Source organism: Dicentrarchus labrax, unplaced genomic scaffold, assembly GCF_905237075.1.
Source record: "Dicentrarchus labrax unplaced genomic scaffold, dlabrax2021, whole genome shotgun sequence".
In the NCBI taxonomy this organism is placed as follows: Eukaryota; Metazoa; Chordata; class Actinopteri; family Moronidae; genus Dicentrarchus; species Dicentrarchus labrax.
The window spans coordinates 14,134,422-14,156,213 of record NW_026136704.1 but is presented as its reverse complement, the minus strand read 5'-3'; the positions used below and the strand labels follow the sequence as shown (position 1 = coordinate 14,156,213).

The following is a 21,792-nucleotide window of genomic DNA, read 5'->3' as shown; positions in this document are numbered from 1 at the left end:
CCAGAAACAGCAGATTTCTACACTGTAATTTTGCTAGAGCAGTGATTGCCTGGACTGCAGTACTCATATTATTTCCTAAAGGCTAATGGAAGTAAAAAATAAATAAATAAAAAAATAAATAAAAAAAGCAGCTTCCTTAGCTTGTTGAGAATGTAGACTGCTTTTATCATGGCTGAGGCTTAATGATAATACTTTTATTTTCCCCTGCAGACAGGATTGACGGGTACAGACAGACTGCAGCACAATTCCTAACTCTGAGGAAGGCTCTACTTGCTACAAGACTATTCAAACAGACTAAATGGCAGCTAACCTAAAATGAACTTTAGGGTTTAGGTTATTGCTACATAATACATTGCTGGTTTAGCATCCATCTTACGGGCGAGTAGCTCCACTGGAGACTGTAAATGGATTATATCTTCAAGAAGGTGAAAGTACAGAATCAGACAACACAATCCCAATGACCTGAAATCCTTTGACCTCTTTATTCCCACACACACACACCATTTAGGTGACAAACGTGGTTCGATACAATCAAATTCCCACTTTTTTGTATCAAATATAACTGGTGGAAAAATGTACAAATTGTCAGCATTTATTTTTTACTATACATTGTACAGTAGACTAAAGATTTTGCAGTAAATTGCATTAAGTTTGTGAATTTAATTCACACCAGCAGTCGACATGAAACAGCCCCCCCCCGCCCCCCACTTAAGGCTATGCTGTAGCAATATGCAAGAGGCTCAGCACTAACTGGCATGCACTCGTCTCTCCTGTCCTACTGAAACGCTTTCCAAATGTAAAAATGACTAAGACCTAGAAGAGGTTTCCATTGGAAAGGCACATGTCAGCGTGACCCTTTCAGCATAGAACTGCGTCACCAGAAATGTCTCTTTTGACTGGCATTTGCGGAATAATCCAGTGAAAAAAACTCCTGCGTATCTGCTTCAGGAAGTTGGTAAAAAAGCCACTATGACACAAACTAGTTCGGTCGGGGGAAATAAAAAAAGGAACGTTGCACCTTTTTACGATTGTCAGAGTTGTTACAATCAACAATAAATAACAGAAAACGACTCGATCGATTGGAATGACAGAATGTAAATTAAAATTTGAGCTCTACAAAGAATACAACTGTTTGCATAAAACATACATATGAAGGCCTGAACATAAGGACATCAGAATAACATAATTTATCTTTGCTTTGTACACACACTCAAAGACAGCACATGATGAAAATACATTCTCCGTCTGTTCGCTGGTAAGTAACAGAACCAGACGGGCAATCAGGCAGACGTGCGAGTAGACAGAAAAGCAAATGAATAAAAAAGAAAAAAAATATACAGTATACACCCAATTTCCGCCAAACAAATTCTGTCCATTTCCACAGTGTAAGCTGCTCATTTCCATCCCCACAGTGTTTGGAATAGCATCCTCATCTTTCAGGCATTAATATCCCAATTTTCTTAATTGGATTTCTGAATGGATGGCTGGTTTTATTCCTTTGGGAAACAAGGGAAAGAAAGACCTGGTGGGCAGCCGAAAAGGCACTGCAACTGGTCAAGGTCTGCGCCCGTCTTACATCTCCGCCCTCCGATTGGTTCCCTTGTCTCGACCGGCTGCGTCCTCTTCGGCCTCCTCCTCCTCTTCGTAATTCTCCTCCTCGTTATTCTCTGCCTCTTTTCTGTGATCCCCAGCCTTTCTTGGTCCCTCCTGGTGTTTTACTTCATCCTGGAGCAAATCATAAGCACACAACACAACTATTTAATGGCCACTGTATGCAAACATTTGGAGGTTTTTCCACTAAATATGATCATTTTAGACATTTAAAAAAAAAAAAAAAAAAAAAAAAAAAGGTATTCATAACACCATTTCACTTGGAAATTATATTATCTGTCTTCATGTCTTCCTCTCGGTCTCGTAGATTGTTTTTTAAACTCAGGATTTCATGCCATTTTACCAATTAGGAGACAACCAAGCATGTAGGCATAATTATAGTATAGCTAACTTTTCTATCAGATTGGCAAAAACATGAAAAGATATGTTTAAATCCACATAGATTCTGTGGTTTGTGACTGTGTGAAGAAGGAATGGGTGTTTATATATGAGCATATTCCCCTGCTTGTCCGTCTACAGGATTGTATGCACAGGGTTATAATTATATTCTAAAGAAATAGAGGCAGAGACTGTAAAGGTTCAACTGAAACACCTCAACCACACCAACTGTGCGGCAGTGGATGAATGGAGCTGAATGGAGTGAAAGCTCCACTGAGCTCAAATTACAGAGAAACTTAAGTAAGTTCACTCATTAGGTGACTGGGTCTGTGTCTGAGTATGAAACACAAGTCAGTAAAAGAAGTGGGGGGGACTTTACAGATACACCATCATATCAGGTTATATGAGCGTAAACCACGTGTTTCATCTGCATAATAACGGTTTGTTTACACACATCTCAAATCTTTTGTAATAACCACAAACTGGGGCAGTGAGACAAAATGACTCTATACATGAATCATTACATGGACAAAACTGACCGTATATGAAATCATAATTCATTCCCATGCATGCTGCTTCAATTTGGGACAATGGTTGTTTGGGAACTTTAATTCTAAGCCATGTGTACAGCCTTCCTGGCAAAAAAAAAAAACTAGGGATTATAAATAAATGAATGTCACTCTCCAAGGAGGTCAGGAGTCAGGGTCAGTTACAGAACAACAGAAAGTAGTAGGGAGTCAAATGTCTTGAGCAAGGACACTTCAGCAAGCCGGGCAGGTTATCAGAAGGTTTGTACATTACTCAACACTGGAGATTATATCACTTCTTAAAATGACCTTTTAGAAATATGACCAAACCTGTGTACATTACCTCTTTTACAACATTATGTAAGCAAGAGTATTAAATACACTATATTTACTTTAATAGATTTTAAAGATATAATGTTTTCTCCATTCGAACAGATTTCTTCTCAGGACACATTAAATAAACTCAGCCCCGGTGGTAACCTGAGACCCCGACAGACTCAACATCTGATCTCCCTCATTTACCAGGACACACACGGGCAAGGTTCAAGTTACGGGGACAAAACACAAGCATGCACGCACATGCTGACACAACTTCACCCCCTTGTAGCCAATACATCCAATACATCAGGGTAAATATTGCTTTCCGGATGTGATATAAAAATATTTTTTACCATATGCAACAAGAGCTTTCTGCTGTAACTGGTTCAGGGTGTGATGTTACTCAGAAACTGGGATGGAAACCAATCAAATCATTTTCATTTTCAACCCCTCCAAAACTTACCACCTATACGCTAATGAGTTTGTTCGTAGGAGCACACAGCCAAGCCAGGGATTTCACCTGGGTCACTAACGTGGTGGTTGAATGCATGTCCTATGTCCTACCTGGGTTCCTTAAAGGTAAATGTTTCATAGTAAAAAACAGAAAAAAAATAGAAATCCTCTGATTTTGGTTCCTGCAGAAGAACCCACCTGTTCTATGTTCTCCTCATTATATGGATCCTCTCCTTCCTCCTCCACCTCCTCTCTCTTCTGCCCACCAGCTATGTCCTCCTGAGCCTTCAGGACACCAACAGGACAAAAGACATACATTATAAAAAATGACTTTAAAAATGTACGTATGTGTGGTTTCAGTCAGTGTAAAGAATAAAGCTTGTGTCTAGTGATACACACCTCATCCTCCACTTCCTCCTGGTACTGATCATCCAGCGTGTCTTCCTGCTGATCTGGGTTTCCCGCCATCTGAACACAAGCAAATTACACACAGACAAACTAAAACAATAAATTAATTAACATTTACTTTCCATAATCCCGATGTTCTTTTCTTCCCCTGATGTCTCCACTTCTCAAACTCAGTTAGTTTCATCTCTTCCACCCTGAGCAGTGTTTGTGTGCACATGTTTATGTCGTGGCTGTGGATGCTTTTCTCTGCCATTTTCAACATGTTTCCATCTCAACCTCTAATCTTTTTCTGGGTCGGCGCTCAATTATTTTCCTCCTACTGTACTTGGTTCTGTTGATGCTGCGTATAGTTTGTATGTTTTATAGTGTTTGACCAATGCCGTCCCCCGGCCCCTTACTCACCACCAGTTCCTCCTCCACAGCAGGCTGATCGTGGCCTTGGTGCGTCTCAACGTGCTGAGCTGGTGCTGCCGGCTCCTCTTCCTCCTCTACCACCTCCTCATCCTCTTCTGCCACTCTGTGCTGCGGCCGCTCATCCTCGGCCTCCTCAAACTCGTCCTCTCCCTGGTTGTTGGGGTCGTCCTCAGGATCCAGCTCACCATCGACACCACCCTGCAGCAGAAAAGATAATAGTAAAATAACACAGAATTAATTGAAGAGCGCAAGGAAGAGAATAATGACACTGGCGGGTTAACATTTGCATAAGATGAAAATGGATGCTGCATTAACATTAGAACAAGAGCACGAGATATGATAAAATGACTGCAATAAAAGTGCAGTGTGGTGGATTAATAACTGAATGTGTTTGGCAGGATGAAACTGATTGTGGGAGTCGGTGTACTCTGATGTTGTATTAATGGCCTTGTTGGTATTCAGAAGACTTAATAGATCACTGGGTTGACTGACAAGTGGAAGATGAATGTGCCAACGCCGGACAGTGGGCAGGGAGGATGAAAGAATCGATTTCTGGATGGATGGCTGAAAGGACGTATGACATATGATACGCCGGTGTGAATGTTAAGTGACTGAATGAGCTGAACGGATAGACAGATGATGTGTTAACAGACGGAGACTGGAGGATGGCTAGACTGTCACCTGCTGATGTGGTGGCACTCTGTGATCCACTTCTTGTTTCTCCTCCTCGTCATGTAACATATGAACATCGCTCTCTGTTAACACACACACAGCGCACAAAACATATTTGGAGTTATATTGCTATTATGATGTAATAATTAACATTTTTAAGTATCTGTTGATCCAGGGTATTTCTTTTTTTTCCTGGTAATCTTTCTGTCTCACCTTCTTCATCGTCAGTGTGACGGTCCTCTTCTCCTTGAACAATATCATTGTCCATATTCTCATACTCGGTCCTTTTCCTAATAACATAAGATAAGTTTGTACTCCATGGTTTCATGTATCAGTGACAGACATGTAACACAAGATCAAGTCACAAGGTTTGTACAGAGCTACCACTCAATGGAATATGTAACCACGCTCCCTAACAAAGCCACGAGTAAAGCCAACTTTAAAAAGCAGCTGAAAGAAGTCCATTCTTTTAAAAAAAGGTAACATGATCTTACTTGTTTGTGTGTTGTGTGATTGTGGCCTATGGTAGTCTGATATGCTATCATAATGTAGACCTTTCTAGGGTTCTCGTTTGGTTTCGTTCAGTTTCTTTTATTTAATGCTTTCCTCATCCCTGGTAAAACAATGTTTGGTTTTATTTTAATCGGTGTTCATTTGTTTCTCTTGTGACATTATTTAGCTATTCATAACGACTGAACAATGGAGAGACTGACAATATATCTATTTATTAGTTTTCGTTGTTATTGTTGCTAGAATTGTGTGTGAGTATGAGTTTTATGTCAACAGTGGATGCGGTTTAGGGTGGATGGCTCTTGTACATTGTGTGTGAATGTTTTGTATTTTTTATTTAGACCTCAGGAAAAATAGTTCCTACCTTGACAGCTAATGGGGATCTGAATAAACACTAAACAGCAATGACAGTACAGGGCAGTCAGAAGAGCACGGGCCACATCAAGGCAGAGCTATTAATGTTGAGAAATGTGCATGAGTACTACAGTGTTTTTAGAATTTACTGCTTGCTATATAGCAGTTTTTATTTAGAAATGTCAATACATTTCTAGCTGCATGTATGTTATATCATTTGTGTGGTAGAAAGATTCCAGTTTGCCCTTAAGTAGACAATTTTGCATATCAAGACCCTTTTGTCTTAGCACAAATTTAATCATAGTGCCAAAATGTTTGTGGATGTGTGTGTTACTGCCAGGATCAGACAATAAATTATCAGATGGAATTACTACTTCCAGTTTGCATGAAGGAGATGTTATTATTGGCTCAGGTTAATCAATGTATTGCTCGTCTCATTAAGTGCTCCTTTTGACATTTCTTTAGGAAAAGATAATTAAGAAAATGGCCGACAGCCATGGTTGACTGAGCTGTCCCCACGTGGCTTTTGAGGGAATGTGGCAACAAGACTAAAGATAAAAACCATCTTTGAGTCATTTAATTTTACTTCTTGTCAAGTGTAATACTTGCTTTGAAAAGTGAAAAGGACAGATTAAACTGCAATAACTGCGATAACTCTGAGCTTAAGTAAGCATTCTGCATGTTTTTTTCATTTGCATAACCAGATTTTAAGTGATTGCGAGTTGAAATCTGACCTTTGATGCTCCTCTCTGAGCAGCTGCTCCCGTCTGTCAGCCTCCCTGTGGTGCTGCTGCTCCCTCTCCTTATCCTCCTTCAGCCTCTGCTCCCTCTCCTTCAGCACCCTGTCCCTCTGGACCTGCAGGGCCTCCTGATGCAGCTGGATCTGCTTGCGCTCCTCGGCCCTTTGAGCCTCCAGGCGCTGCTGCTCCTGCTGCTGCTCGTAGGCCGACTTCACATGCTCCACCTGGGCGTGCGCCCCGAGCTGCAGCTGGGCCTCCGGATGCAGCTCTGGATGGGGACCCTTTGAGGAGATAGACAGATGCAAAAAGAAAAAAGAAAAATTTGTTGCTGCTAATTTGACACATCAACATAGAGGTGAGGTATAATTCATCCTTTGGGAAAGTTTAGATGGAGATGACAGCATAAAACAATGAGCACAACACGTAGTAAGCAAGCTGTCATTAATCAAAGGGGTAAACACTGAGGAAAGGTTGTAATTTATTCCGGTTCCTCTGGGATTAAAGCTAAATGATTAGCACTTTAATTTGAGCAGTAGCTGTGTCCCCGAGATAACAAGGACACACGTGACTAATTTATCATTCAAAGGTTAGTTATGTTGTTCAAGGAAGCTAATCTCTAATGCTAATGGTTTTAATGACACAATTATGTATACAAGTTTTAAATGAGAAAACAGTTACTGTAAACTAGTAAAAGTCAAATGAGGGACAGGGAATTTAAACCAGTTCAAGGCCTTTTAACCCTGTTAAGATAAGACTGAGTAGTCTAAACCAGTTCTGACCGGCTGTGGCTGGCGTCTCTGTCGGTCCAGGGCGTTCTGGTCCGGCTGTTCTGGTTCTGGCTCCTCCTCTTCCTCCGGCTGCTCATCCTGTGGTTGGTCTGGGTCCTCCTCCAGCTTCTGAGGCTGTCCTGCTTGAGCCATCTCCTCTTCCGCCAGCTCCCTCCTCCTCTCGGCCTCTCCTTCTCCATCCTCCTCTTTGTCTGACAAGGTGTTCTGGGTCTTGATCTCTGACTGAGCGTGCACATCTTGCTCTTGATGGTCCAACTGAGCACAAAGCAAAAAGAGAAATAATTAAATTTTGTATGTTTCCATATTTACAGTTTGCCTTTTGTCCGGATAATAAAGTGATCCCAAAGACTCCCGAGTTACCCTGGACTCGGTGTCCTGGTGATCCTTGTGATCTTCTTCATGGGGGGGCTCCTCTTTGTGTGGCTGTTCCGGTTTTGTGGCCTGCTGGGCTTCGTGAACATGGGACTCGGGCACTATGGCAGCTGCATGGGACTGCTGGGGGGCAGGATTTTGTTCAGGCTGTCTCAGATTGGGCATCCTGTTCAGGGAGTCCCTCAGCTGCTTGTATTCATCCACCTGCACCTAAAGGAAACAGCATACACAAGCATAAGAGGGCTGAGAGAGGATATTCCTATAATATGTGAACCTTGGGAACCTCGAGACAGAATAGGCCGGATATTGTTGGTACTAAATGTATCTAGCAGAACATTTTAACACATTTCTCTCTAACTGACCGTGCGGTTTAGACCATTATAGCATTAAATTACATCATTCTTTATACATGAGCACACACTTTCTAACCCGGCCAGGGCGTGAACTCTTTTCGAATTCTTGCTAGATTCCTCCCATCTCTCTTTGTCCCTCCATTATATCTTTCTGGCTGATTGGCTGGGACGTGTTTTTAGACACACTGCTCCGACAGCTCTGACTAAACCATACCTCCTGGAGTGAAGGAAGGAGTTGTGTGTGTGTGTGTGTGTGTGTGTGTGTGTGTCTGTGTATATATATAAGTGTGTGTGTTTGTGTGTGCTCAAGAAGCACTGATGGAAAACAGGACAGGCTTTAAAACAAATTAGCAAATGCAGACAGACAGAACGAGAGAGTAAGAGAGGGGAAAAAAGGAGGAGAGTGAGGGAGTATCCATCAATGCAGACTGAAAGGAGGAAAGCATCTGAAGCACATCAGCAGGGTACTGTATGTTCAATAAACCATTCCGGCATTTCAAAGGTCAGTCTCAGGGAGAAATGGCAACATCTGATCTAATTACCCAAAAACCCAAGCAGTACCTCAGGCATCTTTTTTTCCCCCTTCTCTACTGGAGATTACACAGTTCACGTTTAAAGTAAAGGTTAAAGTAAGGCTGAGAGGAATGCGGAGCGAAGGAGAGAATGTTTAAGTTGCACCTCATTGGTAACAGAAAGTCCCCCGTTGTGTGGCTGTTTCACTCCTTTAGCACTGTCCTAGTCTCTCTAGTCTCACTGCTAACATGCTACAAAAGACAAACCCCTTGATATGATACATTTAAATGCAACTCTCTAGGCTTTCTATCAACTAGATGTCAAATACTTCTCTCAAACCTTTCATCACTGCAGTCAATAGTATTTGCATATATACTTGATGGGGGAGAAAAATATGTGACCAAAATAGTTGTAATGCTGCAGTTCAGCATCAATCAGCTGACTGGAGTAAACAATGAGACTGCATCTCTACAGGCTTGTCCTACCTGAGCTGCAGCCAGCGCACTCTTGTGGTCTTCCAGTGTCAGTGCGAGATGGTCGTGCGATGCCTTGAGGTCCTGATGCTGAATCTAAACGCACAGGAGAAACCAAAAACCATTTATTTTTTACGGCTTATATTTCACTGCCCAAAATCTGACACAAGTTGTGTCTCATAGCAAAAGTTGACAGATATATACATGAGAAAGAAGAGGTAATAATAGAACAGACTTAGTCCCACCTGTGCATCCTGCAGCTGTTTGTGAATTTCATGGTGGGCTTTCCTCAGCTGTTTATTCTCCTCCCTCAAGTTATATACATTATCTGCCATCACAAACGGCAAACACATTAACAGAAAGCATGCATCTAAACAGGAAACCCATGAAACAAAAGCAATATTAAAATAATTACAAAAATAATTAGAACCACCTTTATTTTTATGCTTCTTTTTTATCCTTTTATGTTACAAACCCTAGTTCCACTTGTCAGTTCATATCCAGGCTCAAAGCACTGGCCACGTAGTTCTGTGTATTAATAACTTATAACCATATTGAAGATGTGTTTTAAGTAATAAGGCTTGATGTAGAAGACCGTTACTTACTTACTAGATCTAAAAGTCTGCACATAAAGCACTTACACTTAGACTTCACACCTGCAGTATTTGATTAAGTCAGAAGATGGAGACAAACAATCGTTAATGATGACACAACTACAGAAAACTACACTGCACTGGTACAATGTATGTGTGTGGAACTGAGAGGAGCTAAAATACAGTATATACAACAGCATTGTGTGTGTGTGTGTGTGTGCGTGTGTGTGCGTGTGTGTGTGTGTGTGCGCGTGAGACCATCGGTACCTTTGAGCTGGGAGATTTCCCCGTCTTTCACTTGCTGCAGTTTATCGTAGCGGTCTTTGTGTTCGTCCAGCAGCCGGCTGTGGTCTTCGCCCTGGACTTGGTGCTTGTCCTGCAAGTCGTAATACTGCTTCTTCAGGTCCTCGTGCTGATTCTGACAGAGAATAAAAAGATGATGTCAGGGGTCAGCAAAACATAGCTAGTCTAGCTAGGGAGGCTCAACATTATAAGCCACCAATGGCACCTTGTCAGGATCTAACATACCACCCACAGTTTAGTTGACAAAATGTTAAAATATATATTTTGTAATAAAGTGTCTATAATGACTTCATATTTGTACAATTAGATGATGTAAGAATCACTTTAGGCCTATAACAATTTATTATTCATTTCCATAAAATGTTTTATCAAAGCCACAAGGAGCCACTGGTGAGGGGCTAAAGAGCCATAGGTTGCCTACCCTTGGTCTATGTTTTGTTTTGTTCATTTCATAAAAGCATAGGTTTATGAAAGTACACACACACACACACACACACACACACACACACACACACACACACACACACACACACACACACACACACACACACACACACACACACACACACACACACACACACACACACACACACACACACACACACACACACACACACTTTACACCAAAGAGAGGAAGGATGTAGTGTGGCGAGGTCAGAGAGATTGTGTGTGCAAATGGATGACAGGAAGAAAGAGGTCTGTGAGGATGTCTGTATTAATGATAAGAATAAAGGAACCTACAGGGTAACCATGTGTCTGTGTATGAGGGGATTATAATGATCTATACCTTTAACATCTGATGTTGTACTTGTAGAGAATTGAATCTGCTGCCCGACTCTTGCTGTTTGAGCATAAAAACAAACAAAAAAAACTTGTATCATTCCCATTATTGAAAAAAATGAAATTGTTTGTAGTTCAGGATTAATGGTACTGTCACAACAGATAATGGTGAAGAGATTAATTATATCTGATGGTGGCAGCTGTAGTAGCTGTATTTGTGAAGTGCTTTTAAAAACACAACAAAGGTAACACTACAAAGCACTTAATTTAACAAAGCAATGAAAGCAGACAGAAAAACACGGAGGACAGGTGATAAGAGACAGATTAAATGCGATATTTTTAAATGATGATACGAAGTCAAAGCAGAGGTGATAATTAAGAGGAAACAAACCTTCTCCTTGTTTATTGACTGTTGTGCCTCCAGCTTATAAACCAGATAATCTAGAAAAGAGAAACACAGAACAGTCATATTCTAATTTCTTTATAGTTCATTTTAACCTGTGTGATGGAAAATTGTGCGTTAACTTGAGAAATAACTTGCTTTTGATGGAGAAAAGGTACAAGAACAACAATATTATTCTGACTTACATAAACATAAAGTTCATTCAGAGGTTTTGTAAACTCCATAAAAACTCAAACCCACATTTCCATAAACAGCTCAGTCCATTTACAAAAAATGAATCTTCTTACGCATCACTATCTTGTTGCAAAATAAAATTCTTCTATACTTTTATATGTGATGCTGCAGATGGTGTTAAATATTTTATTACATCAGAATTCATACATACATTTACATTTATTTAGCAGATGCCTTTGTCCAAAGTAACTTATAATAATAAGTAATGTAAGAGTTACATATGAATTCCACTTCTCCAGTGTAGATATACCGATATATAGATATAGTCAGAATTGAGCACAGATGTTATTTTTCTCACCTTCTTTGGCCTTTTTGTGCTCCAACCTCTCCTTCTGAAGAGACTTCTCTAACCTGGAGCGATGCTCGTACACCACTGGACATATAAGACAGCGAAGAGAGGGGACGAATGAAGATGGAGAGAAAACACAAAAGGTTTAGCGAACTCTATCTGGGGCCACGTGGAAGGCAAACTAAACAAAATGAGAGCTGTAACACAAATATGCACACTTCACAAAACATATGTGCTCACAAATACTTTGCCTTTATAGCAGTAGACAGAAAGAGGATGTTCATTTCATGGTTGATATGAGATCCAGGTGTAATATTTATTCAACCAGACTGCGATCTCAGTACATGACAGCTCCTCCATCGGCAGGAAGCTGTGGTATTCCTCACTGGCCTGGTGGTCCAAAAGTGTTTACAAATACTAATAGTTCTGCTTCTGCTGTGCCTGCTGGGTGACACTGTCTGCCACAAGCAATAGTGAAACCATGATGAAGTATAGGAAAGTTTTTGAAAGTAGTCGACAACGTGACTGGTAATGGTAAATAATGAACAAAAACTGTCCCTAAAGCTCCTTCATAACATAAAGCTCTTGAATATCTCTTTATGTGAACTGAGATCCTGCTTTAGCTCTTTCGTTAACTTCTAATCTCTCCAGCCGTCCTCTAAACTCTACTCGCTCAAATTTATCCCCTCCATTTTTTTTTTTTTTTTTTAAACCTTCATCAGATTCAAGATGAAATCCAATAAAACTGAAATAATCCCTGTGGGGAATTAGGGTCATTGTAGCAGCAGAGATAATGCAGCATAACCCAGTGTTCTGAAGCTGATACAGCAGATACTTACACATATAAACAATGCAACAAATGAATAAGGAATAGTAGGTTTGCATGCTGCAGGTCCTGTCACCCCAGTTGCACCCATCCTTGCTTTTGTTCTTTCAAATGAAGCCTCACTGATAGAAATCCACTGAGGGAACTTTCTAGAAAGCTCCTGTGAGCCTGAACGGTCGATAAACAGACTATTCGGGCTAAGTGTGCGCAGAAGGGAGGTTGGAGCACATAACAACCAGGAAAATAAACAAAACAGGAGGGAAGATTAGGGGGAGATGACTGGAGAGACATAAGAAGATAAAAATATCTAAATGAGGTATCATTTAAACACGTCCTGCTCATCCTTAAAGGACCAGTGTGTAGGATTTAGTGGCAACCGGCGGTGGAGTTGCACATGGCACGTCAGCTGGTGGCCACAAAATGCACAAAAAAACGCTAATGGCCCAAACTAGAGCAAGGTTTTACTTTGACCATCCCGGGCTACTGTAGAAACATGGCGGCCGATACAACAGACCCATTCTACAGTAACGAAAACACAAACAATGTTTATGATTATACACTAATGAAAACATAGTTCATTAGTGTATAATCATAAACATTGTTTAGGAGGAACACAGTAATATGCATAACTTAGTTAAACACAACACACAGGAACTTTGGGACACACAAATCAATTGGATGAATAGAGTTAGAACACTTTACTGTGCCCTGTTTAAAAATATGATAACAATGTCTTGTAAAACTGAATATTAGTCTAAATATGAACTTTCATTTATCAGATTCAAATTCAGTTGTCGTTATATTGAGCTTTTATTCCCCAGATTTTAACTGGAGACCAGTTGTCTGTCCAAACACAGCATTTCAGCACCCATCCACTCTGTGTTTAGTAGATAACAACACCTCACCTCTATAGCTTAAAGTAGTGGTGCCATTCAACTCATTTGAATGAATGATGATTTGAATGACAAGAATAGTAACTCCCTTCAACATTTGGTAATAAACGCTCCCTTACTGCCCCTAACCTCGGTTCACTCTGAAGTCACAATTTAAATACCATCTATTCTCGCACTAATCCCTTGTCATGGTCTTGCGCCAGCCTCTGACTCAACAATCTTAAAAAAAAACCAAAAAAAACAAAAACCCAGACTGTGAATACCAAGTCATTTGTTCCTCCAGCTTCTTACATGTTCTCTCTCTGACTTTTGTGCCTTAGGTTGGGGGGTTGGGCGGCCTAACTGATGATGTGGCTGTTCCTCCGTATGAGTGCCAACTGAGGGGAAAATGTGTAAAGGAGTGTAGGGCACGGAAGCAAATGTAGTAGGCACAGAGAATTAGAGAACGAAAAGAAATGGAGAGTGAAAAAGAGGAATGCTCGAACAGATGGGACGGGCACAAAGATAAACAGAAAAACCAGGAGAGACTGAAAGGAAAGAGACTGTCAGGGAAACACAAACTCACACACTAAGAGACAGAATGAGACAGAGTTGGTATATAATAGGGTAACTAATGGTTACCTAAACTAATAAAAGGACAAACATTAAGTTCAAATTGATTAACTGAATAGCTTGGTGGTTAATTGGAACATTTCGTCCTCTTTTCAGCTGGTAGAAAACAATGAGTTCTTTTCAACATTGGGACCTTCTCATCTGAGGTTTGGTAAACAAACAGTGGCACCACAGGCTGACAAAATCAGACAAGTTTGGCCTTCTGAATGTCAGATCCATCTCAAATATGACTTTTACATTTCATGTTTTTTTCTTATTTCAGCTACGCTTGACTTTATGTGTGTAACAGAGAGATGGTTACAGCTTGGTAATGGTTGTTTTACGTCAGAGCTTTGCCCTCCTTCACATGATTTTATTAGTCGGCCCAGACTTAGTGGGCATGAGGGGAGGGGGGGAGTTTAGCTGTTGTTTTTAATGAGTGTCTTAAATGCCAACCAATAACTATGGCAGCCGACTGAAGTTCTGAGTACTTACTTTATCTGACTTTTTGAAACAACTGTACCGTGGCAACGCTCTTCTGTTCACACATAATCGATCTTTGTTGTTACAGATCACTCTTGTGTTATTTGTAACAACATACTCGGGGCTGAAACTACAAATCATGAAGAGTAAGTGCACTCCAGCATTTTTAAAAAGTAAATAGAAAAACTAAATGTCCTACTCTTCTCTGACTGACTCTGTCTCGCGAGCGCAAGAGCAGGAGGGTTGAGTGTCGGTGGAAAAACACTAGACTCGAGGTGCGCTATGAACAGATGAAGATACTATTGACGTCACCTAATAAGCTTGTTAAGAATGTGAGAGCCAGGGCTTCAACTAACCATTATTTTAATTATTAAGCCAAAACATAGTCAGTTTACTGTCACAGAGGACTGAAGAAACCAGAAAATATTCACATTTAAGATTGACACAGAGAATTTTGACATTTTTTCTTAAAGAAAATTACTCAAAACGATTAATTATCAAAATAGTTGACAACTAATCAATCAATCTGCTAAACGTTGCAGCTAGCTATAGTAAAAAAAATATTGAATTACTGCTAACAAGCATTGTCCAAAAACTATTTTTAATATTGTTGATTGTCTTTTAAACCCATCAATCTTTATTGATTCTAATTCCTGTTTCCTTCACACAGTTTTCCTTCCCTTATCTTCCCATTTTCAGCCACTTCAACCCAATTTCTGTTCTCAAACTAGTGATTGTGGCTGCCCCCCGTCTGCTCAATATAGTGAATGCTTCCCTTTTTACTGGCTGTGTCCTGACTATTTCATGATAGCCTGAGTCCATCCTCTTCTCAAAAAACCTGGCCTTAATCGCTCCATCTATAGTATCTACAGGCCAGTTTCCATCTATTGCCAAAATCTTAGAAAAGACATTCCACATTTCATAACAGCTCCTGGAAGCCCTGTCAGAAAGAAAACCATAGCATAGAAACCATAGAAATGCAAGCGCAACAGTGATTACACACAGGACTAGTATTACCATGGGACCTCATGTGATTTAGAAATGTGTTTTGTGCAGCTCATTCGCATGCGATACTAGAATTTACCAACATTATCTCCCAGCCGGTGTGGTAATGAAGCTACAGCTGCTTTGCCACATTTAAACATGCACTTAGTGTTTCTGCTGCTTTGTGATGCTGCATGTAGTCAAAGGAAAGAAAATACATTAAAGATGGTGTGTGATGTTGTAATGTGTCTGACTGAAATCCAACAAACTTCAAGTAAGTTTCTTTCCAAATTCTTTCTTTGGATATTCAAACTGACAGCATGGATTTCTTCACACTTCTCTAGGCTTGATCAAATGGACATGGAGCTACGTGACATTAGGGAGGTTTCACTCCGCTTGTTGGAGGCTACACACCAACAACTGTGAGAACAGTGAGAAAAGATGAGGCCATGTTGCTCTTAGCTCAGCACAGTTCAGGCCACTCCACACACACACACACACACACACACACACACACACACACACACACACACACACACACACACACACACACACACACACACACACACACACACACACACACACACACACACACACACCCTCTCTCTAGGGGACAACATGGACAGGCAGCTACAAAGAAGCTACAGTCATTTGAATGTGCATTTGAATGATTACAATCCACAAATAGTGCCACAAGGCAAAGTCATTATTTACATACATCTCATATAGAAACTCAATGGGCTTCACATAGACAACTATTCATAAAACACAACAGGAGAAGGTACAGGGAGAAGAATAATTGAAAAATTGGTAAAAACTAAACTAAACTATTTGTTTCTTGATGCTGCAGATTTTATAGCATTCTAATGTGACAACATCATAGTCTAAAACCTCAAACCAAACATTTGCCAAAGCTTAATAGTTCAATATACTACAAATATTCTGCTGCAAAGATCTGAACCCACCACCTGCTTATTATTCCTAAAAACAGAAACCACATTCCAAACACACACCAACTCATTTTACACAAACCCTTATCTTGATCAAACCTCAATGATTTATTGTTTGAGGGTTACTCAACAGACCGATAAAACATTTCCCCACAGTGTGGTTAAAGTGCATCGGCAGAGCTAGGACAACAGAGCTCTCTATGGTTGTGACCTTTACCATCCTCCCGGTCTAGCGGGGAAGGCTGGATTGGTTAGAGTTGGCCAGTGCTGTGGACTGTGAATATTATCAATCGCACAGGGAAACTGGCTCCAAGACTTTATTTGAGGACTGCTTGCGTGTGTCATATCCTCACCCTTGTGTAAAAACACACACACATACAAACAAATACAGGAGATGTTCAATTTAGAAATGAGTGAGATTTAATACCGATCTCATTCCAACAAGTTCAGGGTGCAACATTTAGGAGGACCTATAGGCAGAAATGCCGCGGGTCGCCTTCCATGGAGGTCGCCACATTTACACACCATTCTTACTTGCATATTGCATAGTGTATATACTTTCATTTATAGTCTTATATTTTTATCATATTTTGTAATATTTTATTTTGTGATATGTTGATGTACCTCCACTTCTGTACTCTTTCTTTTTGCACAACGGAGGATCAATAAAGGTACATCTTATCTTATCTTAAACCAAACACTGGTTTAAATTGGGCTACTTGCGTTTTTCACAAGTTTTGTGGCCACCACAATTTCTCCTACACACTTCTCCTTAAAAAAAAAGGTGGCTTTCAAACTTCCTCCTGTGATGGTAATTCCTGTGGCTTTCTTTCTACCTCCTACTGGTAAACATAACCCACACAGGTACCTTTATACCCAGTAAACCCATACTTATACTAGACAAAAGGTTACTCAGACGTCACAGACTGGGTGGTGTGAGTTTTCATAGCACAGCTGACCTTTTTTTTACTGAAATTGTAACTCAGTTAATCTGATAAATGGGAACCTGGCAATTAACTCACTTCCTCATTGACCAAATAATGGACTTCACGATGAAGGTTAAGAGAACAGAGCAGAGAGATTTGGATATTTGAGACCCCTGAATAAACTAATTCTAAAATCAAAAAGGAGTGATTTTGCTTTTAATATTCACATGAGTTTCTGGTTTATATTCTGAATGTAGGCAGCAGTGTTCTGTTGTGTGCTTTGGTTGATTATTGTTCCATGTCGTTCCTTTTTATTTTAAAACGGCCAGTATGTAGGATTCAGTGGCATCTAGTGGTGAAGTAGCAGATTGCAAACATTTGAATACAGCTTAGCCTTCCAAGCATGTCGGAGAAACTACGGTGTCTGTGAAGGACTATCTAGAGCCAGTGTTTGGTTTGTCCGTTCTGGGCTACTGTAGAAACATAGCGGTCTCCGTGGAAGGGGACCCGCTCCCTCTGTAGATTAAACTGGCTTATTCAAAAGGTAATGAATGCACGATTTGTATTTTCAGGAATGAAAACATTATTATGTATATTGTACTTCTGCCAATAGATCCTTATAAATGTTACACACTAGACCTTTGGAAGAAACTTTGCCAGACAAAATTGGATTCATTTAATTATTCTGAAAAAACAACCAAACAAACACAAAAACAAATCCAATGTGGTAAATCCAGGGAGAAAGTACACGTCTAACTCAAAGAACAAAAGCATGCATTTCTTTTTGTCTCCTGGATAACAACAAACCATTCCATCTGTTGAGACAACAGCGCTCGTTACAATGAACAGCATGCGACAACAGTGTGGGTGATATAAAAAATATTACAACACTCATTTAGAGACGGCTACAATTATTACATTTGATTACTGTTTTCCAGATGACATATAAACAATGCTGAGTCTGTGAGTGTGTGAGGGAATGGGTGTTAAATCACAGAGACACATTTGTCAGAGTACAAGCATAACCACAAAGTGCCAGTTGATCCTTTTAAATGACTGACAACTGCCAGCCTGTGGTTAAAGTGGGCAGTGACTCAATATGGCTGGCTAACAGCCCCCAAGCTATGGCCCACCTCTAAATATAGGACACCAAAAACCACAATCAACAGTCAGCCATGGATATCAAGTGGCCCGGGCCTTATAATTGGCTAAAAGATCCATCGTCTCACAATAAAAGCACGGGTGTGGTGCACAAGTCGAGAGATGCAGACGGAGTTAAGCAATACCCATTTCATTCAAACTGTCACATTATACTGTCATGTTGTCTGTTTCTCGATACGTCAGCTTTGAGAAACGTGAAATAGGAGCCATCTGTGTAACGCAGACCTGAAAATGACTAAAAGAAGCTCCTTAGCTTGAGGAAAACAGGCATTCAATTGAGGTGGGGTTTGAACACTGCCTTACTTGAAGCAGTTTGCTTCACTCCCGTTGAATGTGGGACCACTACCCAACTACCTTTGTCTTAGAAACGGACACAGTAAAAAACAAAGTATGAAACGAGTATGAAAGTAACTTAATACTATGGAGATACAAATAACACATTTCCTCTTATAAGGCTGCCCACTTGAAAGCCCTAACCACTACAAAAAAACAACTCTCAGATCAGATTTACTGTTTAACAGTTACATTTTTTTATTTTTTTTTATTTGTCACAAAGCGCTTCACATCACACCAGAACAATCACAGGCCTGTGTATGCGTGTGTATGCGTATACTGTTACAAACGTGATGGGTAGGAGTTTAAGGGGAACTCCCTGGTAGGTCTGCAGGACCAAGCTGTGGACGATAGAGATAACTGCTGGTTAGGTGGATCAAAGGCTGCATTAAATTAACAGGTCCAGAGTCTAAAAAACCCTGAAACACTATGTGACTCCCTGATGTGGGCACAAACCTTGTTCTGAACAGATGAAGCCATGGAGGAGCGGGCTCTCCGCCCAACTGTTAATTTCAAACTCATGCAAAAATGGCATGACACAAAACATCCTGTCAGCGCAGCAGTGTGTGTTAAAGTGCGTTTGTAATGAGGGAGTACATCAGTAAGGTCACTGTAGTACAAGACTATTTAATCTTTCATAGAGCAATGCGAGTTACTAAAGTTACGTTTTTAATAAAAACACTGTGCTGGTAATACAGAGAGACACAGTGTAGGTCTACTAATGTGTGTCACTATTCTAAACACGGCAATAAAGCAGATTGATTAGTCCGTATCTACTGATTTTCATGTGTGAATGCAGTTTTTTATTGCCGGTCATAATGTTTTCTGACTGTGACTAAATAACTGTTGACATAATATGCTGAAGTGTAGCCAGGGATGCTGTAAAAGAACAATCTCTGATCCAAATCAAAATCCAACACTGGACTGAAATCATTCATTCTTTTCATATTCAATTTAGAATCAAAAATCAAAACAATTTGTTATGTTGTTATTCATTTATGAATCCAACACACAAACAAAACAAATAAGGGCTTATTTTTCATATTTTAGATTTTATGCTCAAGTCAAAAACAAAGAATGAGATTTGTTTTGATACATGGCTAAATAATCAATATTATTAATGTGTTGTGCTGCAAAAATAGGTTTGTTTACATCAGGAATGTCTGCAAATATTGGACTAAAACATTTGCAAAACATACCAAGTGCTTATCTTTAGACTAGAAAAGACTACAACATGGCCACATCAAAATCAAAAGTGCTGCAAACAATATTGTCTTCTGCAGAGCAATGTCAGCACACAACCGCCTGGCCAACCCATAAAAACAAGTTAATACTGTACGCAACAGTATGCTTCGCAAACTCCTGCTTGAAACCAAGGTGACTGTGCCCTCTTTTCCTCATCTGTTCCTCCAGCTGTGGCTGACACAAGCAGATGTTCTGGCTGACATCATGACTTGAAAAGGTATACTAATCTATGTACTGTTGAGGTGAGCCTGGGGACTCAGTGACTATAACCAGGTGTGCGTTTATGTGTGCGTGCAACAGCCTCTAGTCAGCAGTAAACCAAATTTCTGTGTAGCGGTGGGATCTAATTTCCTAGGCCTAGGTAAAAGGCAGACTTGTCCTAACAAATGAACTCTCTGTTGAACCCAATCTGCTCAGACTACAACCTGTTTAACACAAGATTAGAAGGCTACCTAAGGTCAAAGGTCAAATGCTGGCTCTCGGTAAAACGGTCCAGTCAGGTCAGACGGCAGACAGACATAGCTGGAGTTGCATTTTTTCATTTGACACACACCCAAAATAAGCGCTTATTTCTGTGCAGTTTCCAATACCACCACCCACTGAGCATTTGGCAACAAGAGAAAAACTAACCCAGCCGAACTGAACTACGGCTCGTTTTGAACCGTATTAGGTTTTAAAACCTGTTAAAAAAAGGGCGCAAGCGTTTGACAGGAAGCGCGACAACAACAAAACAGCACTTTTGTTAGCGGAGTCTGGTGTGACATTCGTTGCATCCAATTAGGAGTTCTCACGCTCGCCTCTGTCAACATTCAATCACATCCCCCAGTGTTTACCTTGGAGCTGTGCCGAGAGCGACTCCTGGTGCTGCTGGTACTTCAGTGCCATCGCCTCCGTCCTCTTGAGCTGTTTGTGCATCTCATACGATATCATCCCCCCGTACATCATCCCGCAGACCACGGTGACCAGCAGGAGACACTGGAAGATCCTCCGCTGCCTCCGGGAGCACACCCCGTTCCCCATGTTGGACCCGCAACCCTCCCCGCTGTGTGAGGGAGAAAACCCCGTCTCCGCTCCTGGAAACTTCCCGACTCAACTTCTTTTTTCTTCTTTTTTTTTTTTTTAACCTCCTGAAGAAGCCCCCCTTCCTCCTCCTCCTCCTCCGCCTCCTCCACCACCTCCTCCTCCTCCTCCGCCCCTCACTCCCCGAGCATTTCCAAGCAGAAAATATGAGTTAAGTGCTAATATTTCCCGACGTGCACATTATTGTAGCATAGCCACATCCACTAGGACTCTCTCTCTCACTCCCCCACCCACCCTCTCGCTCTCTCTCTCCCCCCTGTGACTTCAAAGTAGCCGCTCAGATTTTCGCTCGACTTCACGTCAAACTCTTGCGCTGTTGGAGAAATGCGGACAAAAACCCGAGGGCTCACGACTCCCGCTTGCGTCCCAGTGGACCTTGGCGCACTTTAAACTTTTCCCGACGCAGTTTCCGAGACGCTCACGGGAAAAAACAAAACCTTGCCGAAGTCCCTGACGAGGCCTCCATAGCACCTTTAACTTCAGTTACGTGTCAGCCCAGCAGCTGCCAGCCATCCAACAGCGGCTCTGGAGGAAGTCCCTCCTCCGACAAAATCAGAAATTTCCCTATTCCCGCCCTCACAGGGGGTAGATTTTATCAATTGGTCGCCAGAGAGCTCGATCAAAAAGCAAGCGAGGCATGTGAGGGTGGAGACCTTTCCCCCCACACAGACCTGGTTTGTTGTGAATACCAGCATTTTAGGATACTGTGCAAACAAAACTACAAAGCTACACACCTACAGGACTGTTATGTTATTATGAGTAGTTGTTATACAGTATGCCACCCCACAGTAGCTTAGAGGCACACCGCAGTGATTACAACAGTGAATACATCCC

The 21,792-nt window shown here is 41.0% G+C and overlaps 1 protein-coding gene across 1 annotated transcript; it reads right to left on the bottom strand.

Annotated features, from left to right (window-relative positions):
* Window positions 1–458: 458 nt before the first annotated feature.
* golim4a (golgi integral membrane protein 4a) lies at window positions 459–21,028 on the bottom strand. Its single transcript, XM_051396860.1, has 16 exons — window positions 20,712–21,028; window positions 11,496–11,570; window positions 10,952–11,001; window positions 10,568–10,621; window positions 9,745–9,895; window positions 9,130–9,212; window positions 8,897–8,980; window positions 7,534–7,755; window positions 7,165–7,428; window positions 6,380–6,666; window positions 4,995–5,071; window positions 4,791–4,864; window positions 4,098–4,307; window positions 3,687–3,755; window positions 3,486–3,572; window positions 459–1,725 (listed from the first exon to the last, which is right to left on the bottom strand). Exons 1-16 carry the CDS (start codon window positions 20,896–20,898, stop codon window positions 1,573–1,575), a joined length of 2,127 nt encoding a protein of 708 aa, XP_051252820.1. The 5' UTR covers window positions 20,899–21,028; the 3' UTR covers window positions 459–1,572.
* Between the last annotated feature and the right edge of the window lie 764 nt (window positions 21,029–21,792).